This window comes from Podarcis raffonei, chromosome 6 (assembly GCF_027172205.1).
Source record: "Podarcis raffonei isolate rPodRaf1 chromosome 6, rPodRaf1.pri, whole genome shotgun sequence".
Classification (NCBI taxonomy): Eukaryota; Metazoa; Chordata; class Lepidosauria; order Squamata; family Lacertidae; genus Podarcis; species Podarcis raffonei.
This window is the reverse complement of record NC_070607.1, coordinates 72,110,730-72,135,854: the sequence shown is the minus strand read 5'-3', so window position 1 is coordinate 72,135,854 and position 25,125 is coordinate 72,110,730. Positions and strand designations below refer to the sequence as shown.

General features: G+C 44.1%; 1 protein-coding gene across 4 annotated transcripts in view; it reads left to right on the top strand.

Annotated features, from left to right (window-relative positions):
• DLGAP4 (DLG associated protein 4) overlaps nucleotides 1-25,125 on the top strand; it is a 332,681-nt gene that overhangs the window by 236,338 nt on the left and 71,218 nt on the right. For 3 of the 4 annotated variants that reach the window (XM_053393983.1, XM_053393981.1, XM_053393982.1), the window contains 4 exons: nucleotides 6,574-6,791; nucleotides 14,642-14,756; nucleotides 18,570-18,620; nucleotides 20,253-20,499. In XM_053393983.1, the coding sequence (XP_053249958.1) occupies nucleotides 6,574-6,791; nucleotides 14,642-14,756; nucleotides 18,570-18,620; nucleotides 20,253-20,499 (631 nt within the window). The remainder of the gene's footprint in view (nucleotides 1-6,573; nucleotides 6,792-14,641; nucleotides 14,757-18,569; nucleotides 18,621-20,252; nucleotides 20,500-25,125) is intronic. The other variant, XM_053393984.1, reaches the window with a different exon arrangement.

Genomic DNA, 25,125 nt, shown 5'->3' with positions numbered 1-25,125 from the left:
TATTAATCGATCAGGCTAAAATGAATGCATGCCTATTTTATATGCAAATTCTGTTCAGCTGAAAGAGCCATTGTATGATGTCACACACCATCATTCATATTCCAGGTAAACAATCAAGGCAGGGTTGTTGTTTTTTAATATAGATGTTTTCCAGGGAGAGATGAATAGAAATCTGAAAATTAGTCACAAACTGAAAATCTCAAAGGGATTAGCTAGGTGGCTGTTGTTTATAAACTGAAAAAAGCCTTTATTTTCAAGCTTAAAAAATTCTGGTTTATGTGAAAGAGAATGGGCTGGCTCTTTAAGGAACATGGCCCTTATTCATAAAACTATTCATAAATCTAGATTATGCCCACCTTGAAACTCAATGGAATTCCCTTCCATCATTTGCATTGTTAATCTAGGCCAAGGATGTGCAACCTGTGGCCCACTGTCAAAAGCCCTCTGCAAGCAATTGCTACACACTTGTGGCAAGGGTGACCTATTCCTCCACTGGCAGCCCATGGGGAAATGGGGGAGGGTAGAAGAAGGTATCAAAAAGACAGAAGAGATAAGGAAAAGTGGATGGCAGCACTAGCAGGCAGTGAGACAGCAGTACTCACTTGACCTCCTGTCACCAGCATCACTGCATCTTACCAGGAGGAAGAGGGGAAAGGGCAAGTTGGTGGTGAGGTCAGTGCAGTGGAAACATGCCAATGTGTTTGCACCACGCTGACCCCACTGCCATATTGCCATTCTCCCTCCCAGTAAGCCACAGTAATGCCAGGTGGTGGGAGGTCATGCAAGCACCATCACTCCACTGACTGCTGCTAGGTACCAGAAAGAGAGACGGAATTGAGATTAGCAGGGAAAGTGAGAAAATGGTAACTCCATGCACTTATGGTTCTGGCCCAGTGATTGCGGGCTTCAGTTTTGCCCACAATCAGTATGTGACCCAAAAGACTACTGCAGGTAGAATGTGGTCCTCAACGCGGGGCGGGAGAGAGTTGTCTACCCCATTCTTGACAATAGAATGGCAAGATTTGAGAGCATTTATGAATGACCCTAACAGCACTTCCAGCATGGAGTGGTAGCCCGGTTTTCAATTATCATAGCCAACTACATCATGATAGCTAAGCCAGTACCATGGGCAGAATGACTCGAGCCTTTGCAGTAGGGTGAGCAGCTGCAAGAGAGGGTCGAGTTTTTGCAGTTGTTTCGAAGAAGGAATTTCATCAGAGGCAGCTTTTTATAGCATTGTGCTACCAGAGTGAAAGAAGCTATAGCTGGGGAAATCTCTCTTCGGTGTAATATTAAAGAGGCAGGAGCCCTGTTTGCTGATTGCATCTAATCATTCTGTGGCGCATTTCAAAGAGTCTGTCTCTGCCTATAGGTTTCTGCATTTCTGTGTGAATGCTAGCAGGGCAGAGTGTGTGAATTAAGAGAAGTGAGCAGAGATGTTTTTGAGAAGCTCCAGAATATATGCTCTGATGTGAAGCCTGAGTGCATTTAAGATCATTGGAACTATTCTTTGCACCATGAAAAGAGAAGTTGTCAAAAGTGTAAAAATAAATTAAAAAATTACAACAGAGGTGCATATCCTCAGCAACAGAATCCTCTTCCCTCTCCTTTGTCCATGTTACAGCTGGTTTCAAGGCAGCCTTGTAAATAAGGTTGTTTCCAGACAACCTCCTTATGGAGCGTTTGTCCTGATTTATTTGCAGGGAGATCAGATGGCATTGGGTATTGACTGAACATTCATTATGATTTGATTGCTGGGAGATGATGTTGCATCAAACAAATGTTATCCCACACTTTGCAGTGCATTTTCCCATCACTTTCCTTATTGCAAAAAATAAAATAAAATCTGATTTGGGGATTGTGGGTGGCTTTGTTGCTCAATATCTAAATCAACGTTGATTGCACAACTTGCATTTGCCAGCATGTGATTGAACCCCACCCCAAAACAGCAACCGTCTGAAATTGCTCTGAAACCCTGAAAGGCACTAGTCAGCAAAATGTGCAGATAAATAAAATACTATCCTGCTGGCAGCTGGAAAAGGAGGGATGGAGAGATTGGTCCTTCCTCCAACAGCCCACTGCCTTTTTTAGATGGATGTGGGGGACTGGCCTTTCCTTTTCTCTTTTTGAATTTCTTTTGGGGGGGGTATTTTTAAAAAATACAATTTAAGTCAATGCAGAACCAAACTGGCAGAGCCCACTGGGTATGTGCTTCATGTAAATGATTTCCAAGTATGGCTCCCCAATCCCTGAGTGTTCATTCCCTTTGTGCCACCTGCTGAAGATAGCAATTTCATATGGGAGGGGCTTTCCCTCTCTGGTAGCCTGCTTGGTTTCTATACCAGGCATAAAGGAGGATCAGAGTCCTTCTCTGCCAGCCTGTACACTCACCAGCATGAAATTCTGACATTTACCTGCCTGCTTTCAGTCCCTTCTCACCTATGACTGCAAGGCTTGTCCTTAAATACAAGGCTGCATAACATTAAGGTATCTCTAGCAGTGTGGCTCTCTTCAGTGTGCAGAACGCCAGATGATGAAAATCAAAACTGAGGTCAGTGTTCTGTGCACCAGTCCCACTAAATGAAACGCACTTCCCTTGCTGAGAATAGAAACCCAAACTGTGCTCCTGGGAGATCCCACTGGCTCTCTGTGTCACAGTCTTCAGCAAACCGCACCATTTGCTCCCTTCCATATGCATGGAGTTGATCTAGTTTCTAGTAGAAGAGCTTTCTGACCTTGATATGCCCATGCTGGTCTCCCATCTCTCCATTTTTCACTCACTTCCTTGCTGCTGCACACTCAAAATATATTTGGTCCTTTTCCAGCTCAGTTTCTTCCCTCTTCATCCATCAGGAACTGTGCCTAATTGGTAGAGAACATCAGAGAGTACTGTGAGAAAGGAATGGCTGTTGAATTTTTCTCCTCCAGATAGCAATGACAAAGCTTATGATTTAATTTTGCTCTTTCAGAGAGTCTGCAAAGTCTATGCACACGTGCACACACACTTAAATATATGTACATACATATATGTTACATGCATTCCTAGAAAGCAAAGTCACACATTCAGTTCAGGAAAGCCCTTCAGAAACATGGTTTGGAAGAATGGAAGAGCACTTATGATGGTTATACACACATCACCAACAAAGAGGAAATGCATCACTGGGGGGGGGGAGAGATTAGCACATGCTAATTTATATCTACAGGTGCAAGTTTAGAAAGAATTACTAAGACTGAAGCAGAAATACATCTCACCATAGTGGGAAAGATCAGTGCCCCAGTTCAAGAGCTCTGCTCTCCTTTCCTTTTTATTATTTATTGATATATACTGAAATAGAGGGACCCAGGTGGTGCTGTGGGTTAAACCACAGAGCCTAGGACTTGCCGATCAGAAGGTCGGCGGTTCGAATCCCCGCGACGGGGTGAGCTCCCGTTGCTCGGTCCCTGCTCCTGCCAACCTAGCAGTTCAAAAGCACGTCAAAGTGCAAGTAGATAAATAGGTACCGCTCCGGCGGGAAGGTAAATGGCGTTTCCGTGCGCTGCTCTGGTTCGCCAGAAGCGGCTTAGTCATTTTGGCCACATGACCCGGAAGCTGTACGCCGGCTCCCTCGGCCAGTAAAGCGAGATGAGCGCCGCAACCCCAGAGTCGGCCACAACTGGACCTAATGGTCAGGGGTCCCTTTACCTTTACTGAAATATATCTACCGTACTATAGATACTATATCTATCTATAGTGCACAGGGTAAAATTAGACATGAAAAAGTGAGGAAGAAAAAGGGAAAGAAAGAAAGAAAGAAAGAAAGAAAGAAAGAAAGAAAGAAAGAAAGAAAGATGTTGAGAGCTGTTTGACAATGGAGCATCCTGCTTACTCTGCATCCAGTGCAGTCCTGCCACTACTTTGAAAAACAGCATCCACACAATGTTAACCACAATCCGTCATGTATTCATCCTGTTGTTTCCTATGAATTGCCAGATTTTGATGCATTTTCCCCTCGAACCAGCTTTGATTCTAATGGAGAGAAAAAACACAACCTTGCTGCGTTTTCATCCGGTAATGTGCACACAGCCTAAGACGGCTACCCCTCTGGAAAGAAATGCACGTGTTTCCTAAACATGGGGCTCTCTCCTTCACACTTTACGCTTATTTATTTCAGATTTGGGAAGTGTTCACCTAAACGTGTAATGTGAGAAGCAGCTTCCAACTCGACTGCGAGCAGCTGGCAAAAGAGATTCCTCGGTTTCCTTCTGCCTGCTTCTCTCTGGTCTCGGATGTTTCCTGATTACACCTGACGGCGCTTTCCCTCCCCCAGCCTTAGATTGGTCATGCAGCGGTGCGTACTGCCGCTTGGGAGAGCTGCTTTTCATCTCCAGGCAGGCAGTTCTTCTTCTTTTTTCCCCCTCCCGGTGTGAAATTAACAAGTTGAAGCAAAGGCAGGTCGGAAATCTCCGCCCCCCCCCCAAATGGTCTAATCTCCAGTCAGACGTGACTCCAAGGCAGCTAGTGGTAAAGTGCTTTCAGAAGGCTTGTGTCTCCTTCATTAGGAAAGGTCAAAGCCAATCACCCCAGCGGTAGTTTGAGGAGAACAAGATACAGGAGTCTTATTAGGGCGATCTGTCACTGGAGCCTTTTTGCTTCCTACAAGAACAGGCAGAAGAATGCAACATCCACAAGCCCATCCTGGACTTCTTTTGCTGCCACTTTCCCATCCTCTGTAGAGGCAGGTGGTTGGTGGCCCTGGAGGATGCACAAGAAATGAATGCAAATAGGCAACCTTGTGATATTTTCTGTGTGCTGAGACTGCACAGATCTCATATGTCAAGAATGAGGAGCCTGGGGCCCTTTGGGTGCTGTTAAGCGCCAGCTGCCATCAGTCTTAGCCAACATGGTGAGGAAGGATAGTTGTCATCAAACAACCTCTGTAGGACCACGTGTTCTCCATCTGTATCATATAAGAATACGACCTTCATCTGTGATTAGGATGGGCATGTGCCTTGCAATAGATTTTAAAGAATCCTATTTATGTTTCTTTGAACTTTTTAAAAATAAATGTCAATGTTTTATGTGTGTGTCCTGATTTATAGTGGACATCCTTTTAATTTGAGGGCAGTGTTGCAGCTGTGCCACTTACTGGAACAGGGTAGGGGTAGGGTATGGTATGGAGGCAGTGAGGTTAGAATTGTGCAGGTTCACCACACCAGCCACTCCTGTGAACTGGGCTAGTTGGACAAAGAGTGTGCATTGAAATGTGGGGGATATTATGTTAGTTTTTTTCTGATTATAAAGCTAGTGCTTCTGTTCCATTTTCTAAAGTTCCTTTCATACTGCAGTACCAGTTGTGTTACGGAACTGTGGCATGTCATGCTAAATTTCATTCACACCATTGGGTAATGTCATTGCTCCCCTACTCTTTCTGCACCTGTGTATTTCTGTTCCCCCATCATTAACAAATGACAACAACATGAAAGAACTGTATGTGGGTATACTGCCCCAAATTCCATCACTTTACTCCAGTGATTTTCCAGGTTAAAGGAGCTGCAAATGGAATTGTGCTGGAATAATAATAATAATAATAATAATAATAATAATAATAATAATAATCTGAAATGAGCACTAAACATGTACTAATTTCCATTAATTTTCTCGAAGTCCATTTTATGTCATATGAAAGTTCAAATATAATGTGGAAATTAACAGTTTAGGGAAATGTTGGATGGATGTGAATGCAGCCATAAAAAGCTGGCAGGGCAGCTTTCTGCATTTCTAACATACTACATGAGATGGATGCTTAGTCCAATCCAGCACAACTCTTCTTAATCTGTTTAAAAGGGTGGGGGACAAGGTCATTATTATGCACTGGAACAACATTAGAAAAGGAAAATTCATTTGGACACTTACAGCACAATGCTTTACATGTCTACTCAGACATAAGTCCTGCTAAGTTCAATATTATTTGTTCCCAGGTAAATGAACGGAAAACTGCAACCCCTCAAACAATGCATTGTCCTTCTCTTTGCTTTTGTCTCATATCAGCCTTTGGTCAGGTCAGCAGGGAGTTCCCCAACTACATATAGCAAGGATGACATTTGCTAGCTAGCACATGATGGGAAAATAAAACTTATTTTCTCCCCCATGACCATGTGCTAGGAAAGACAGCTCTGTCATTTCATCATGGACCAGAGACTTTAGGATCAGTAAAAAGAAAAACACTAAATGCTTCGCTTCAAGTACTTCGTGCCAAGGCTAAGGATTAACTAACTAACAGCTGGCATTATAAAGGTTAAGACAGATAATATAGGCTAAGAGGTGACTAAAAGTCACAGCCTAAGCTGACCAAGAAGGAATTGCTTTGTGCTTACTCCATTAAGCATTAGTAGTAACATGCATGTTGTTTACGAAGGCTTCCCTACCTGCATCAGTCTGCCTCGCCAGGAACCTGTCACTGTTAAATAGGTACAGGAGGCTGGACTGGATGAGTTGATGTCCTGCTCTTTTGTAGATCTCCAAATGGTCCCTCCATCACCTGCTTTTTTCCTTTCCTTACCAAATGCTATCTCTGTGTTCTGTTGCTTTTGCAGGTGCCTCAGGGAGACTGGAATAATACCTTGACTAGGGACAAGGACAATGAAATCCCATGCCGGCGCATGCGGAGTGGGAGTTATATCAAAGCCATGGGGGACGATGACAGCGAAGACTCGGAAACCAGCCCCAAGCCATCTCCCAAAACTGCAGCACGGAGGCAGAGTTACCTCAAGGCCACTCAACAGTCACTGAGCGAGCAGAGCACCACCCACAGGTACTGCCTTCTTATTTCAGTGCTACCTGGTACTCGGTGAATACCTGCATCTTTGGCATGGTGGTAATGGCTCAGGTGCCTCAAAGACTGACATCTATTGTGGCATTCCTGTTCAGTTTGTCAATTACGATATCTTTATTGTCATTGTCCCATGCAGAACAATGAAAATGAAAAACTACATAAAACATTCAAAAATCCCTAAAAACTCTGAAACCCCATTTTAAAATACACTATACTATAGAGATCCCTTATGCTGCATTTAGAACCAGAATTGCATTTGCGTAGAAACTGTTTCTCAGGCGGCTAGTCCTGGCCTTTATAACCCTATACCTTCTTCCAGAAGGCAGAAGCTGAAAGAGACCATTTCCAGGGTGCGTACTATCCCGCACTTTCTCTGCCGCTTTCTTATGGCACCTGACAGCATAGATTTGATCTAAGGTGGGAAGAGTGCACCCAATTGTCAGACGCATGGTGGGTTATTACTGGGTTACAGGCACATGGTGGAGGGCAAAGCTGAGATTAAACAGTGGGCTCAGAGGGAAAAGAAATGCAGAAGGGACAGAGAGGGTGATAATGGCATCATTAATGGTGTTCATTCACAAAAACAGTTGTTGATAGTACAGAAATCCTGGCATTGGTGAGTCAGTTAACATATGTAATGAGTTTGATTCGTTTTTGGTTTTTTATATATATAAAAAGGTTTATCACAATTCAATTCAAATCAATGAAATATAGTATGAGCTATATCCATCTCCTTCCTTCTCAGGGATGCTTAAAGGGCTGTAGGGAAGATGGAGACCATATGACCATTTGAAACCGGTGGGTGATAGAATGGCATTGTCACATGAATAGTATTCTGAAGCCGACCTAGAACTGTGACTCATTTGTTCACAACCCTAAGGACCAAGCTTTTCACATTATATATTGTTCCATTCACGTATTTAGTACCTGATAGTGGGTCCCGCAGAACCTTTGATTAAAGTGCATTTGTACACTTAAGCTAGGGCTGAGATGAGCACCATTTCACAGCTGATTTTCCTGGTCATGGTTAGAAGGATGAGGGTGCAAAAGATGTTGAGGTGGAACTTCCACAAAATTATTAGAACAAGATGTTGAGGTGTGCTTACTCCCTGCTAGGCATAGCTGTCAACTTTTCCCTTTTCTTGCGAGGAATCCTATTCGGAATAAGGGAATTTCCCTTTAAAAAAGGAAACGTTGACAGCTATGCTGCTAGGACAGAGGGAATGCAAGACCTCAGACAAAAATAAACAAACTGAGACCCAGTCTATAAGTTATATTCACCGCATGGGAGGTCCTGGAAATAGCCTCCAAGTGGCTGGTGATTCCCAGCACAGTTGTAATGTGTAAAATGACATCATAAAAACATAAAAAGAACCTGCTAGATCAGGCCAGGTACCCATGGAAAGGTGGCAAACAGGACCCAGGCACAAGAGCGCTCTCCCTTCCTTTGGTTTCCAACAACCAGTATATATAGAATTCTACAAGTTTCCATGCCCTGCAGTCAGCATGGGGACTAGTATAAAAACTATTTAAGACACCTTTATTCCCCCTCCTATTTCCAATATTTTATTTCACCTGCATCCTTGTGAACATCTCCTTTGTGCAAAGTGGCCCTTGACAGTTTCCTGCCCATTGAGGGTTGGACTGGAAAGTGACTTCGACTGCACTTTATTCTCCATGTAGATTAATAGAAGAGAATAATAATAATAATAATAATAATAATAATAATAATACATTATTTGCACCCCGCCCATCTGGCTGGGCTTCCCCAGCCACTCTGGGCGGCTTCCAACAAAGATTAAAAATACATTAAAATGTCACACATTAAAAACTTCCCTGAACAGGGCTGCCTTCAGATCTCTTCTAAAAGTCAGATAGTTGTTTATTTCCTTGACATCTGGTAGGAGGGCGTTCCACAGTGCAGGTGCCACTACTGAGAAGTCCCTCTGCCTGGTTCCCTGCAGCTTTGCTTTTCGCAGTGAGAGAACCGCCAGAAGGCCCTCGGCACTGGACCTCAGTTTCCAGGTTGAACGATGGTGGTGGAGACGCTCCTCCAGGTATACTGGGCTGAGGCCATTTAGGGCTTTAAATGTCAACACCAACACTTTGAATTGTGCTCAGAAACGTACTGGGAGCCAATGTAGGTCTCTCAGGACCAGTGTTATATGGTCTCGGTGGCCACTCCCAGTCACCAGCCTAGCTGCTTCATTCTGGATTAGTTGTAGTTTCTGGGTAACCTTCAAAGGTAGCCCCACATAGAGCGCATTGCAGTAGTCCAAGTGGGAGATAACCAGAGCATGCACCACTCTGTTGAGACAGTCCGTGGGCAGATCTAAGGTCCTACACTTTCCTTCCCACCCTTCTCCTGTCTGTACCCTACTCATTCACCCCTGAGGGGGCAGAGGGGATCTCAGTTCAAAAAGAACTCGCATATGCGAAATGTAGTAGCCAAGTCTCCAGCAGAATTGTTGATAGCTTTAGTAAATGGCCAATAAAGGAAGTCACCTGTCTTGCTAGTTTGTAAAAATGCAAGACCTAGTGCCATCTGCTGGCCACTGAGAAATAAATGTTGCTTCTCTGTTTTAAGTACAGTACTGGTTTTGTGAAGCCCAGTTCAAGCTGCCAAGATACCAGCACAAAGAGGATTTAGAACCATGTTTGCCCAGGATGTTGTGAGAATGGGTGTTTATAAAATTACAAATACATTAACTAAATTGAGAGAAGTACTTAAGGTTCTATGTACACAGACTGACGGGCTTGGATAGATGCAACTTTGAGGGCATAAGAACATAAAAAGAAGCTGCTGGGTCAGGGGAAAAGGACCGACTAGACCAGCATCCTGCTGTCACAGTGGCCAGCCAGATGCCTCTGGGAAGCCTGAAAGCAGGACCTGAACACAACAGCACTCTCCCCACTTCTGATTCCTAGCAGTTGGTATTCAGAGGCATGCTTCCTTTGACAGAGGAGATAGAATATAACCATTGTGGTTAGTAGCCATTGATAGTCTTCTCCTCCATTAATTTGTCTAATCCTCAGTGGCCATCACTACATCTTGGGGGAATGAGTTCCATAGCATCACTATGTGCTGCATGGAGAAGTACTTTATTTTATCTGTCCTGAATCTTCCAGCATTCAGATGTCCATATGTTCCCATGTTAGGAAAGAAGAAAAACTTTTCTCCACCCACTTTGCCATGCCGTGTATTATTTGATAAACTTCTATCCAGAGTCATCTTTCCCATTGGGTTTACTGGTACATTGCGCCAGGGCGCTGGCCTCTCAGGGGCGGCCCAGTGAGTGGGGGAGTTGCGCGGCTTTGCCGGCGGCCTCCCCTTTCCCTCCTGCACACCTGCCAGCTGCGCCCTGTCAACCATATGGCTGATGGACGTGCAGCTTCCTTCCCAAGGCTCCACGGGAGGAGGGCGATTGCCGCAGAGGCTTGGGAAAAGGTCGACAACTCTGGGAAATGGGGGTGGAGCGCCGGAGGGATCTTTGCACCACAGCGCCGGATATGCTTAAGACGGCCCTGCTTCTATCATGTCACCTCATCCAGATTCTGTTTGTGCCATGATTACCAGGCACAAGTTTGAGTTGTTTTTATTTTGTCCCTCCACTTTCCCCGGGAAAAGCCACAGTTTACTGCTGAATCGGAATGAACGGCAGGTGGGTTTTCAGCGGATTCATGTTTGTTCAGATTCAGCGGAAAACAGTGGGTTTTCCAAGGGAAAGTGGCGGGGACTAAAGAAGAACCACTCAGACCCGTGCCTGGAAATCATAGCACCAAGGGAAGTCTAGATGAGCCCTTGCCTCTTCTCCAATCTAAAACATCCCAGATGCTCATAGGGTAGTCACTCCATCCCCTTGTTTCTTTTGGTTGCCCTTTCCTAAAACTTTTCCAGCTCACTTTGACTAATGGTACTGTAGGTATAAAGGTATCAATTCTAAACTGATAGGGCAACACCTGCTTGTATGGAGGTCTGTGTGCACATAAGAGTCCTGCAGTTTACAAAAAAGCCAATAATTTTGGCCATGCAATCTTTTTTTTTCTTTTGGTTCCAAAAGCCTAAGGAGTCAAAAAGCTTCCTTGAAAAGAACCATGGTGGATTGACTGAGTTAGATCTGCCAATGACAGAAGTCACATACAATGTGTTTACAGTTGCAATCCAATGCACAAGTACCTAGGCATAAGCAAAAACCTTTATGAACACCCTGGCTTCTTAAACACTGTAATTTTTTTTAATCCCTTAAATCTCATATTATTAGTTTAGTCTCTACTTTGACCATAGCATTCTATTTTTGTCCCATGGGATTATTCTGTGTGTGTGTGTGCGCGCGCGCGCGTGCTGATGTTATTTATTCGAATTTAATAGTTTATTGGATTGCTTGATTTGTGTCGTGTATCACCTAGAGGATTGGGCCAATAGGCCAATATTAAATAAATAAAATACTTCTGAATAAACATGTTTAAAGGTAAAGGGTAAAGGGACCCCTGACCATTAGGTCCAGTCGTGACCGACTCTGGGGTTGCGGCGCTCATCTCGCTTTATTGGCCAAGGGAGCCGGTGTATAGCTTCCGGGTCATGTAGCTAGCATGACTAAGCCACTTCTGGTGAACCAGAGCAGTGCACGGAAACACCGTTTACCTTCCCGCCGGAGCGGTACCTATTTATCTACTTGCACTTTGACGTGCTTTCAAACTGCTAGGTTGGCAGGAGCTGGGACAGAGCAATGGGAGCTCACCCCGTCGCGGGGATTCAAACCGCCGACCTTCTGATCGGCAAGTCCTAGGCTCTGTGGTTTAACCCACAGTGCCACCTCACACTAATAATAATAGGTAAAGGTAAAGGACCCCTGGACGGTTAAGTCCAGTCAAAGTCAACTATGGGGTTGCGGCCCTTATCTCGCTTTCAGGCCAAGGGAGCCGGCGTTTGTCCACAGACAGCTTTCCAGGTCATGTGGCCAGCATGACTAAACCGCTTCTGGCGCAACAGAACACCATGATGTAAGCCAGAGCATACATAATGTGTTTATATAAAATTGGAAAATTCAATAAATATTCATTTAAAAAAAAAAAAACAGAAATGTTGTTTACCTTCCCGCCACAGTGGTAACTATTTACTTGCACTGGTATGCTTTCAAACTGCTAGGTTGACAGAAGCTAGGACAAAGCAACGGGAGCTCACTCCGTCGCGCAGATTCAAACCGCCAACCTTCTGATCGGCAAACCCAAGAGGCTCAGTGGTTTTTGACCACAGTACCACATGCGTTTAGGATCACACTAATAATAATGACAATAATAATGTAAACACTTCAGTCCTAAGCACACTTATTAGTAAACAATTCTCATAAATCGGCCTTGCAAAGAGATGGGCCATTGGTCTAGATATCCCCAGTATCCCCTTCCCCAGCCTAATGCCTTTGGAGTGTTCTGAACTCCTGTCATCTCTGACTCTTGGCCCTGCTATAATCCAAAATATTAGGAGGGAACTAGGTTGGGGAACGATGGGCAGTGACTAGCAGCACTCTCCAGAATTTCAGACAGGAGTCTTTCCCACACCTGCATGGAAAGACTCAGGACAGAAGCTGAGACTGTCTGCAATCAGAGCATGCACTGCACCACCAAGCTACGGCCCTGCCATTATTTGCTCACCTATCAGTTTTCTAGCAACGACAATGAGTTTTGTTTTAAATGCAGCCTGTTGGAGTCTTGGAGATGTGCTTAGCAAAATGAGTTTGAGAGAGCAAGAGCTCCCCTGCAGCTTCATTCTTCAGCATGACAAGTACAAGCTATTATGTGATGTGCTCTGGCTGTATGTGGAGCGTGGCTGTCACCCAGTGGCCATTTTGTGCTGCTTCTTCTGCCTAGTTTGTGTGTCTGTTCTTGTAAGCCTTTCCTTGTGACAACTGAGGGCCAAACAAGATGCAGTGTTAAATGTGTATTTAGCAACGACTGGTGGCCATGGGTACTGATGGGTACTGGAGCCAGAGCCAATGGCAGGCAGCACCACCTTCTGACTGGCTGTAAGAAAGAAGGCAGGAAGGTGAAGACTGGGATAGTGCCCCCATTTGCCTTAATGCACCAGCCTCCTTAAAAAAAAAATACCAGTAGCAGCCACTGGCGTTGCAGCAGATGAGAAGGGGGAGATTAACCATTGTCTCTCATGCTGCAGTCCTAATCAAAATTGCCCCTTTGACACTGCTGTTTGCTTCGGAAGAAAATCCCCCCACTGGTTCCATAAGTACATTTTATCCATTGTGTGATTTATTTCCATAACCAAGATTTTAGGTGACAGTAGCACAATACGCACAATATGCAGGTGGCGCTGTGGGTTAAACCACAGAGTCTAGAACTTGCCAATCAGAAGGTCGGCAGTTCAAATCCCCGCGACGGGGTGAGCTCCCGTTGCTCGGTCCCTGGTCCTGCCAGCCTAGCAGTTCGAAAGCACATCGAAGTGCAAGTAGATAAATAGGTACCGCTCTGGCAGGAAGGTAACCGGTGTTTCTGTGCGCTGCTCTGGTTCGCCAGAAGCAGCTTAGTCATGCTGGCCACAGGACCCAGAAGCTGTATGCCGGCTCCCTCAGCCAATAAAGCGAGGTGAGTGCCGCAACCCCAGAGTCGGTCATGACTGGACCTAATGGTCAGGGGTCCCTTTACCTTTTGTTGTTGTTGTTTAGTCATTTAGTCGTGTCCAACTCTTTGCGACCCCATGGACCAGAGCATGCCAGGCACTCCTGTCTTCCACTGCTTCCTGCAGTTTGGTCAGACTCATGCTGGTAGCTTCAAGAACACTGTCCAACCATCTTGTCCTCTGTCATCCCCTTCTCCTTGTGCCCTCAATCTTTCCCAATATCAGGGGCTTTTCCAGGGACCTAGCACAATATGTTGTTGGTACGCCCTGGAAGAGATAGCCTTGCTTCTAGCAAATTGGCCATGCTGCTGTTTGTTCCCCTTTAAAAATCTGACAACATGCTTGTTCTTGCACAAGGGCAGGACAATGAAAAAAGAGCAAATCTGAGGGGAAATGATAAACAAAGCAAAACTATTAACCAACAACATCCATATTTTGAAAGAGGAGGAGCTGATTACTAATTACAACCTCTAATAGACCTGCACAACTGTATTCTACATAGTGATTTACTGTCCTGGGAAAGTTACAGATAGGTAGCCGTGTTGGTCTGCCATAGTCAAAACAAAAAAAAATTTTCCCTCCAGTAGCACCTTAAAGACCAACTAAGTTAGTTCTTGGTATGAGCTTTCGTGTGCATGCAGGTATCTTCAGGTATCTGAAGAAGTGTGCATGCACACGAAAGCTCATACCAAGAACTAACTCAGTTGGTCTTTAAGGTGCTACTGGAAGGGGAAAAAATTTTTGTCCTGGGAAAGTATAGCATTTTCCCTAGGTACAAAATATTGCACTCTGAGTGCTTGGACACTACAATAACCAAGCAAAAAAGAGGGGGACTATCTGCCTGCAGACTGTCTGCAACAAATGTGTATTTATAGCACCAAAAATGGTCATGCCGGAAGGCCCTAGATGGCTGATTTGGGAGGGTGCCTTCCTAATGTCACATGGCTGAAGTGTATTGATTAATCTTTAAATGCTCTATTTGTTTTTGCTTCCATGTTTTCTAAAACAGCCTAGTGTTAAGTAGAGCAGAGGATGATTTGTGTTAGGCAAGGCTTGAGATGCATTAGTTGGTAACTCTGTCAAATCTGCAGTGTGCAGGGAGCTCTGGCAATACCCGATTGTCACCGAGACCCACAACTGATTTTGTCTCTCCTGTTGTTCATGTGATCATCATCTCAGACTCCCTGTCCTCATTCCACAGGAGTCTAGACCGCCTTGATTCGGTGGAGATCCTTTTGCCTCCAAAATTCCCAAGCTGGGAGGAAGAATACAACCAGATCGCAGACAACCTTAATGAGTCCAGTTGCATCAACCAGGTAAGAGCCAGCAGTTCACAGCACCAAGGAAGGCCAGCCTGAGGGTGGGGAAGGAGCAGTAAGACGGGCGGAGGTGGCTTTATATAAGATCATTTGCTCACATTGCAGCTCAAAGCAAATTTTGCATTTCCCACATTTGTAATTCAAATATGAACCCACATTGGCTAGAATGTGAAGTCAATCTCTTCTGCTTCTGATTGCTGTAATCGTGTTGTTTATTATATTATTATTATTATTATTATTATTATTATTATTATTATTATTATTATTCTGACTCTATTCTCCCCAATAAATACTCAGCATTCTGTAGCCACTGAGCATTCTCAGTCCTCATTGGGTAGTTTTGGGGTCCTTCCCTTCCCTTTAGGGTTCCCCCTGCTTCTTCTGCAAATCTTGGTGTTTCCCCAAGCTGGCTATTACGTGTGTGTGTATGTGTGTGTGTGTGGTGCTGTTTGGCCTGCATAAAGATTAGCACAGAGAGAATCAGTTCACTAATAGTATATAGGATGATAAGATGAACCTTGCTGGATCAGAATAAAGTTCCATCTAATCCAGTGTCTAGGATCAGACAATGGACAAGCTGATGCCTCCAGGAAGCCAGCAAGGTACGGAGGTGACAACCTTCCCCTTCCGTTTGCTTGTCCCTCGGCAACTGGCACCTGAAGCTGGAGGTTCCCTGTAGCTAACAGCCACTGATTGACTTAACTTCCTGAATTTGTCCGTGTGGGAACAAAACTAAAGTGGGTGAGGTCAAAGCTGGCAGTGGATGGAGTTACTCCACACTCCCTCACACACTTGCATGAACACTACACCCACATCTCTCTCACACATGCATACATGCTACACATCTTTCTTTCACACACTGTGTATATCTCTCACAGACACTCTTGCACAGGGGAATGCAAAGGGCTATCCCACACACTCTTTAGCTGTACTAGAATCATTGGCACCAAGGATTGGATCTTGTGGCATGGTGATTAGCCTTACACTACTTGAACACATGTTGAAAGAGTGACTGAGGCAATTAAGTGAAAAAGAGGGGCCTGCACCTTTCATGGTTGTGTAGAGGGGGTGGGTCCCAGCAGGTGCTGGGGGGGAGCAGGTATCCCTCTTCTAGCCAGCTCTTCAAAGCACAGGAGCCTTGTCTTCTTTTGTGTCTGATGTGTGTGGATGGATGTGAAGTCTTTGAAAAGTGGGTTTAGCCGGCTGGTCAAAACTTCACAAGACCAAGAATGACATCAAAATCCTGTGTTCATGTATACTGAGTAAACACATCACCAAGCAGAAGTTATTAATACATTTTGCTGGAAGACCAGCATTGACTCTGTACCACAAGGGATGGATCACATGTGAGATTCAAATACAGGCACAATATTTGCTTTTGTGATATTTGTCTATACCTTCCATTTGTCTGGTGTCTCCCCCTTTATAAAAAAAATACTTTGTGAAGCTGTTTGAGATCCTCAGGAAAGAGGCTATATTATATTTGTCCAATAAGAAACAATCAGCAACCATGTCTTGGATGTTGCAAATCAAGCGCGTCAAACTCATTTTGCTAAATTACTACTTCCTTTAATCACTCCTTTGAGAGTAGCAAGCACATTATTCTTCTAAGGCTCAGGTAGCAGAAAGGTTTGGGTTTGTTACATTTCTGTATCACTTTCCAACACACACACACACACACACACACACACACACACACACAGCAATTTACAGCCAGAGCAAAAACAGGGTAATGAAAATGCACAAGCTATCGAAAGCATAGGGTAGCATTCAATGGTAATCCTACTCGTAGTAAACCCACTGAAGTTAACAAACATAACTAATTTGCGGCTCATTAATTTCAATGGGTCTACTCTAAGCAGTTGAATACCATCCATAGGCCCACCCTCTCAAACCCAGAGCCAGCCCTGATTCACAATTGTAGTAGTGTTTTTTGGGGGGCTGTTTGAAATCTGCCAGCATTGTTGAAAGGAGATCACTATGACATGATTCTCTATTGATACAATTGACCACTGAGCAGGTCTACCAGTATCCATGAGCCCAGCCCTCAAATTTTGCTCATGGTCAAGTGCTTCTGCTGTGGTTGAAACGTTGTGAATTTTATCCTTGCTGTGAGGGAATCTGTGAGATTTTATTTCTTCAGGGCTTTCCATAAAGAAGCTGCATCCTAGAGATACTGCTAATGCCTGAAGAGAAAGACGGAAATACAATTACTCATGAGCCATTTAAACCCAAATTACATGAAAATTGATATGCATATGATAGGAGATAGGCATCTATACAAAATACCAACATTAACCTTTGCCATTTTAAGCAAGCAGGTTCTTAGATTGTCGTTTTAAACCAAATGTTAATTTTTGAATTTTCAAAAGGTTTTCATTTCCCACCATATGCACAAACCTGCTTTCATTTCTGAACCGTATTATCTCTCTAGCAAGCACTTAGAAATGGCTTATGTGGCCTTTTTTCCGCAACAAGAAAAAATGAGAATGGGTGTCTTTTCCTACCCAAATCTGATTAATTCAGCACCAAGAAAATTGCAAAGGAACTTCCTTTGTTCCGAATACATTTCTCAATGGCTCAGTTTGGATTATCTTTCCTAGATTTTTTTTCCAGCATGAGGGAAACAAGAAGTTCTGGAATCTACTTCATCAATTCCATTTTAATGAAGAGTAACTACCACATGTACCTAGTCTTAAGAGTTCTCAAATTGAACCACACAGCTATTCCTGCTGAGTCCAGGTGGGATGTACAACCCCATCTAAGGCTCCAACCCTGCGCAAACTTCTTTGGGAATAAGTCCAACTGAACTCAGCAGAAGTTCCTCCAAAGTAAATATACACAGGCTCAGTCCTTTTATTAAGAATTCTGAATCCAAGCTCTTCTACTTAGATTATGCTTTACTAGCATAATCATTCTCCACAGACTTGTAGGTTAACTCTATACAAATATGAATGGCCAGTAGAATGGAAAGGAAAAGAATGAGAGAAATGTAATGTGTTGGCAGCAACCAGTCTGTTGGGGAGTGTGCTCCTTACTGAGACAAATAACTCAGGCAAGGAGCCCTGTTTATCACTAAACAGGGTATCATAGCTATGATAAAGGAGCATCTTGCCTACAATGGGTTCAGGTGTTTTGCTGTTTTTTGACTAGATCTTCATAATGTGGTGGTAAGGGTCTGACAAAGCAATCAATATAATACCTGCTCTATGTATATCCTAGTAGATTAAATTGAAAATACTCGTATCAGTGGTAGCTTGATGAGGACCAGTCTATTGGTGGTGAGAAGAACTAATCAATATACAAACACAGCTGTTCTTGGTGTAGGAATTGTGCTCATGATTTTTTGAATGATCTTGTTAGAAGAGCATCTAGAACGCTAAGATCTGTAAAGACTCAGATTGGGCAACAGAAACTGAGTACCAATATTGTAGAGCTCTGTACCTCTTTTCCAGTTCCCAGACAATTCCTATTATTTGGACTTCAAGATTTTGTATTATTCATGGCAGTTGGGGAGTAGGCTTTTGCTGCAAACTGTGAAAGGTTGGCTGATCACCCTTGTATTAAAATTAGTTTTTGTCAAAGTGTTCACTGTAACCAGGGGCTGATCATTTTGTCTGTTTTGTTTGTGTTGATTTTTGTTTCACTGTGCTTGGTTAGCTTCCTCATGAGCCTTTGGCTTGGACGTCATGGACCAAAACTGTTACATGGTCACCACTGTCACTCTTTGATTCCTGTAGAGTGCTTCTGTACAGAAGCAGTGAAATCCCCATCCCTCACACTTTAATCTTCTCCAACTCTTTCTTCCAGATGTTTGGACAACCCTCATTTATCCCACAGATATTTACTCAAGGAGAGCAGGTACCGTCATCTGACAAATCTTCTACTGCCCCTTACATGCACAAAGGAAGTTACCTTATACATCCAGGCCACTGATCCACCTATCTAAGCACTAGGTGCAGTGGCTGGCATCAGCTCTCCAAAGTCCCAGGCAGGATTCTCTCCCAGCACTTTAATGTGCTTACTGGGTATCAAACTTTCTGAATAGTTGTGCTGCCTTTGAAAGACCATTGCACAATATTTGAGGCTGGGCTGCCTGTTGAGAGGAGGTAAGAGAAACCAGGATGAGCTGAGTGAAGTAGCAGAGAGTCCGCATCTTATTCTGAGGTGGATTGGTGGTGGCAGATGTTCCCTGTTGCCCTCCAGTGCTGGAGTGAGGCTCAAGCTAAATCTTCCTGTGACAAGGTCTGACCTGGCTCAAAATCAGTAGATATGAAGGATATCTTTGGAAATCAGAGAAGGAACCCATCTTAAAGATTTATGCCATGTATGGAGGGATCAGGAAAAAGGACAAAAAATAAACTGGGTTAGGTTAAGAAAACAAATGGCCCTTACTGCTTCAGTTTAAATTGTTGTTTATTATGCATTGATTCCCTACGAAGGTTTAAATATATGGATATCTTGTTCAACTGGTGTCAGCCACACCAAGGTTAGTGGCGGAAACTGGGCTTAACAAACATGAGAAAGCATCAGCATCATATTGAAAGGGCTTTAGGACAAATGCTATGTAGGAACAGCTGGGATAGGATAGAAAACATTAGCCCCTGCTGTGTTCCTCTGCATAATCTGAGAAGAATCTTTTAGCCTAGAACTGGATGTAAATATGATAGGCTTTGGTGAAATGAATAGAATCAATTCTTCCCAATTATAAACATGACCCAGGAATAGATTTTTAGATTTGGGGACATAAGTGGAAGCTTAAGAGTTGCTGAGCATCACAGAGTGATTAATCCGCTTTTGGGTTCTTTCTCCATGAGCTTACCTGGGCATTGTAACATCCTCATTCACATAAATTCCATGTCCCCATCTTTTGAGGATCTCAAATAACTTTATATCACCATTGAACTAGTCTCACGGCATCCTTGCCCAGCTTGTGTTGCACCAAGCTTGAGTACAACCCAGAAGCAATGTATGGTGGTGACCCATCAGAGGCTTGGTGAACCTCCTGGCTCTTCTGCTGCCTGATTGGCAATGCCAAAGCACAGGTACAGACAAGCACCTCACAAACAAGAATGCAGCAGAGCTGGTGGCCTGTGTCGCTATCTTGGATACAAGTTGTGCTTCTCCTGCTTTGAAGTCAAGAGAAAATGAACCTGTGTCAAAAGCCAACAGTACATTATTTAAGGCAGGAATGAATGGGGAACCTATGGCTCTCCAGATCTTGTTGGATGATAACTCCCACTGGCTCCTGCTGGCAGGGCCCAATGGCCAGGGATAGTGGAAGCTGTCATCCACCAACATCTAGAGGGCCACATGTTCCCCATTTCTGATTTGAAGAGAAGAGCCTTCAACCACTTCATTCCACATACTCACTTATAAATTCATACATTTTACCAACACAATAAATGCATTCAAGCAAAAAGGGAGGGGAACCCATGAGATCATATCTGGGAAGTTCTTTTGGCAGGAGAATGACCAGCTTTGTTCTTGCAGGGAAGAGAACCAGAGCTGAACGACCAATATGAGGGGATGTGCGAATCAGCCTACAGCGAAGCGGAATCGGCCACTGTAGAGGTCCTGGACCTGCCTCTTCCCAGTTACTTTCGCTCCCGGAGCCACAGCTACCTCCGAGCAATCCAGGCAGGCTGCTCCCAAGAGGAGGACACCATCTCGGTGCGGTCTCTCTCTCCACCCCCAGCCAACAGCATCAGTGGCAGTCGGACACTTCCCAGCAACAGCAGTAAGTCTGACCATATGGGGCTGGAGTGGAGGGGAAGCGGGAACTGGAGGGGCTAGCCAGACATGGCTTGGCTAGAGTGTGATGAACATTGTAAAGAGAGTTTTGAGCACAACATAAATTTCCAGGTCGGTGTTGCTTCAAAGAAGCAGTGACTGGGTTTTTCCATACGCACTAAATGGGGGATTTGGATCTGGTTTCAATTAACGTAAGCATGTAGAAGTTGACCTATGTATGTATGCATGTATCTATCTATCTATCTATCATCTATCTATCATCTATCTATCTATCTATATCTATCTATCTATCTATCTATCTATCTATCATCTATCATCTATATCTTATATTCTATTTCTGTATCAGCACTACAGAGAATGATTTGACTCAAAAATCATAGAGTGCAATCCAGCCAAAGTTAAGTATTATGGAGGAGTCTTTCTCCTCTATAGTGGTACCTCGTGTTATGTACCATCCCCCTTATGAATGCTTCAGGTTATGTGCTCCACTAACCCGGAAGTAGATGCCCCTTGCTGCAAACTTTGCCCCAGGATGCGAGCGGAAGTCACACTCCAGCTGTGCGGCAGCAGCGAGAGGCGTCATTAGCAAAAACGCGCCTCATGTTACAAGCCATTTCTGGTTATGAATGGACCTCCGGAACGGATTAAGTTCGTAACCAGAGGTACCTCTGTATTCCCTTTATGCCACATTGCTAGGCACTTTCTGTTTCAGTGTGGCATAGAAATGTTTCTTTTCCATACCCTAGTATGAATATATCTAAATGGGATTGTTTGATTGTAGTGATATCCTAAAGGAGTATATATAATAACTCCTCCTCATGTACTTGGGAGAATCATAGAACTGTGGAGTTGGAAGGGACCCTGAGGATCATCTAATTTGACCCCTTGCAATGCAGGAATATGCACCTGTTCCATACAGGGATTGAACCTGTGACCTTGGCATTATGAGCACCACGCTTGGTGTTAAGATCCGGCCAGCAGTGGTTTCAAATCTTATCTTGTCCACCATCAAGGGCTGGTTTCCTAGGCATGACAAGTTTAAAACAATCTTGGAAACTGACTTGCTGTTAATACAGGGTCTGCCGAAGATTTTAATCACCACTTATTGGATGCTGATGAAACTTCATCACGTAGCTAAGCTAGCAACGGCACGTGACTTTAAATGTTCGTGAAACAGCTGGTCAAGTACTATATGATGCCAAGAGGTCTCTCTTTCCACCCGTAATCCTCTTACTCACAGCAAAGGATTCTTTTTTTTTTTCCCCACAGATGGGGTGGGGCCACACACACAGCAAGCTAAGAGCCCAGTCCTTGCTTCATTTTGTCTCTCCAGACAATAGTTGGGTTGGGTGGGTGTGCTTTTCCACTGATTTCATTTGGAACATCACCGAGAAGTCAGTGCTAATGGACTTCTCTCAACATCCCACCTTAGATGTCTAGAAAGAGACTTAGCTGTGAGTGTGAATCTGTCTCACTTAGCAAAATGTCAAAACATGGCCAAGATGTGTCATAAGGAGGGACTGTTACAAACAATTTCTTTAAAGACGATGACATTTTGAAGCCTCTTTGCATTAAACACTGTTTGTAAAGGAAAGATAGCAGACTGGTACTTTGCTGACATTAAATATATACGGTATATACACAGAGGAGCCCATATTATTAGTCTGTCATTACCCTTCCCCAACCTGGTGCCCTCCAGGTGTCTTAGACTTGAACTCCCATGAGCCACAGACAGCATGGCCAGTGGTCGAGGATAATGGGAGTAATAGTCCAAAACATTTTGGTGGGCACAAGGCTGTGGAAGGCTGGTCTAAACACTTTATCAGAATTACAGTCCTATCTCTAGTCTTGTTTATCTAGTTCATTTTGTCCTGTGGGAAATATTCATAGGACTCCAGGCAAATGCTGCAATCTTACACACATTTACTTTGGAATTAGCTCTAGCGAAGAACTTCTGTGTAAAAATGCAAAAGGATCAAGCTGTTAATTACATATTTCCTGTTCAGCACCCACTCTGCCCAGTACAGTCCATGTAAATGACACTAGATTAGTCCAAGGATTCTATTATATGAGTGTTCCTCAAATCTAGTTCTCCTAAACTCAAAGGTGTGTTTAGCCTTTCAAATACTTTGACAGGATGGCATCCTTCCTACGTCTCCCTGCTGTTCTTCAGAAGACAGCTTAACCTGAAATATTTTTCTTCCTGCATATGTAATACAACGGTTGCAATTGTCACTGTGCTTGCGTGTTTGGACGACTGCATTAAAATTGTAGAGCATATAATTTGTGATGTTGTGCACTGAAAAGAAAGCTGCTCAGGCTGCAATCAGCATGGGATTTGTGGCTTTTGGGGATTTATGGCTTGTCTCGTGAAAAATAAATTGCACTTGGCAGTGAGATATAAATTCTGATGCTGTTAAGACACTGTTCTGCTCTTTCCTTTTGACGGAATAGGAAAAGGATTTAAATTCCTGTTGGCTGAAGACATCAGCCTCATGTGCCCCCGACATCTGAATAGACTCTCTTGGCGTATATTAAACGTTGGGCTGCGTTAACGAGCTCGCAGATTGCGCTGCAATTACACTTTCAGCATTTTTTTATTTTTTCAGCTACAATGACAGCTTTTTGTATGCTGAGATTTCTGTCGTTTGCAGGCAATGACTCTGGCCTTTGAGAGCTGCATAACAGGCAAAGTTCAGCTAAAGGGTTAACCTTTCTAAAAGTCTGCTGGAAAGCTTTGTTGTTGTTGTTTAGTCGTGTCCGACTCTTCGTGACCCCATGGACCAGAGCTCGTCAGGCACTCCTGTCTTCCACTGCCTTCCGCAGTTTGGTCAGATTTGGAAAGTTTGGAAAGCTTTATATTATACCTAAAGGGGATTGACACATGATTACACCTATCCCAGTGCTTCTCAGGCAGTGACAGTGGGCTTGGGGGTACTTTCAGATGGGCCTTAGCACCACAGATTCCTCCTCCTTACCCCCAACCCCCACTGTTATCCCTGTGCCATAACAGTTTGTTTAGACCAGTGGCAGCACCAGCAAATCCTTACATGCTGAGTAAAGGGGGCCAAGTTCAGGTAGGGGGAAGAGGGAAGGGAAGTTTCCCTCCTCTGCAGTAGAGAAGCCAAAGGACATGTGGAAGGAAATTAGAAAGTGAGAAACGAGATCACCATTCGTTATTGTTGCTGATGTTGTTAAATAAATAAAATGGGAACAGAAAAAGAGGAGATAAGTAGAAAGCTATTATAAGAGGGACAAGTGACTATAAAAGAACCAGGGTGAAGGAAAGAAAGTTAAGAAGAAGAAGAAGAAGAAGAAGAAGAAGAAGAAGAAGAAGAAGAAGAAGAGTAGTAGTAGTAGTAGTAGTAGTAGTAGTAGTAGTAGTAGTAGTTTGGATTTGATATGCCACTTTATCACCACCCGTAGGAGTCTCAAAGTGGCTAACATTCTCCTTTCCCTTCCTCCCCCACAACAAACACTCTGTGAGGTGAGTGGGGTTGAGAGACTTCAGAGAAGTGTGACTAGCCCAAGGTCACCCAGCAGCTGCATGTGGAGGAGCGGAGACGCGAACCCGGTTCCCCAGATTACAAATCTACTGCTCTTAACCACTACACCACACTGGCTCTTAAGGTTAAGGATATAAGAAGCGCCTGCTGGATCGAGCCAAAGGCCCATCTAGTCCAGCGTCCTGCTCTTGCAGCAGCCAACCAGATACCTGTGGGAAGCCTCCAAGCAGGATCTGAACATAACAGCAGTCTTCCCTCCTGCATTTTCCAGCAACTGGTATTCAGAAGCATATTGCCTCTGACAGTGGAGGTAGAACATGGCCACTATGGCTAGTACAGTGATACTTGTCGAATGGCTTGGCTCCCGAACAAACCGGCTCCCGAACGCCACGAACCCGGAAGTAAGTGTTCCAGTTTGCAAACGTTTTTTGGAAGCTGAACGTCTCACTCCGCTTCCGTGGCTTCCTATTGAGTGCAGGAAGCTCCTGCAGCCAATCAGAAGCCACACCTTGGTTTTCGAACAGTTCCAGGAGTCTAATAGACTCCCGGAATGGATTAAGTTCAACAACCAAGGTACCATTGTAGTCATGGATAAGGGGTTGGAGTGGGGGAGAACATAAGGTACAAGCAGTGAGAAGGGGAGAATAAATTACAGGATATGGGTAAAAATACTTTGAGAGGCATGTGGAAGGGAAAGGTCATTCATTTCTGCGTTGAGGCCCTGAATCAGCAAATTCTGCCTAAAATGGGGTGGCTGAGTCTCAACATCTCCAGAGCAAATGTCGGTACTTAGCATGATGAAAGCTGAGCTATGGAATTCCTTGCCACAAGGAAGGAACTTTAGCAATTTCCAAAGATGGATTAGATATCAGGAGAAGCTGTTATCAGTAATTGCCAGATGATTATGCCAGTCTCTGCCTCCATCTTGTCACTGGCTTAGCCCTTGAATCACCACTTTGTGACTGGCGGGCCTTAAGTAATTTTCAGCCATTTCAAATGGATCTTGTGCGTAGAGAATTTGAGAACCACTGATCACTAAAATAGAGCCATGGGGGGGGGGCTAATCAAGGAGGCTTTTGCATTCCAACAACAAATGCTAGAATTCT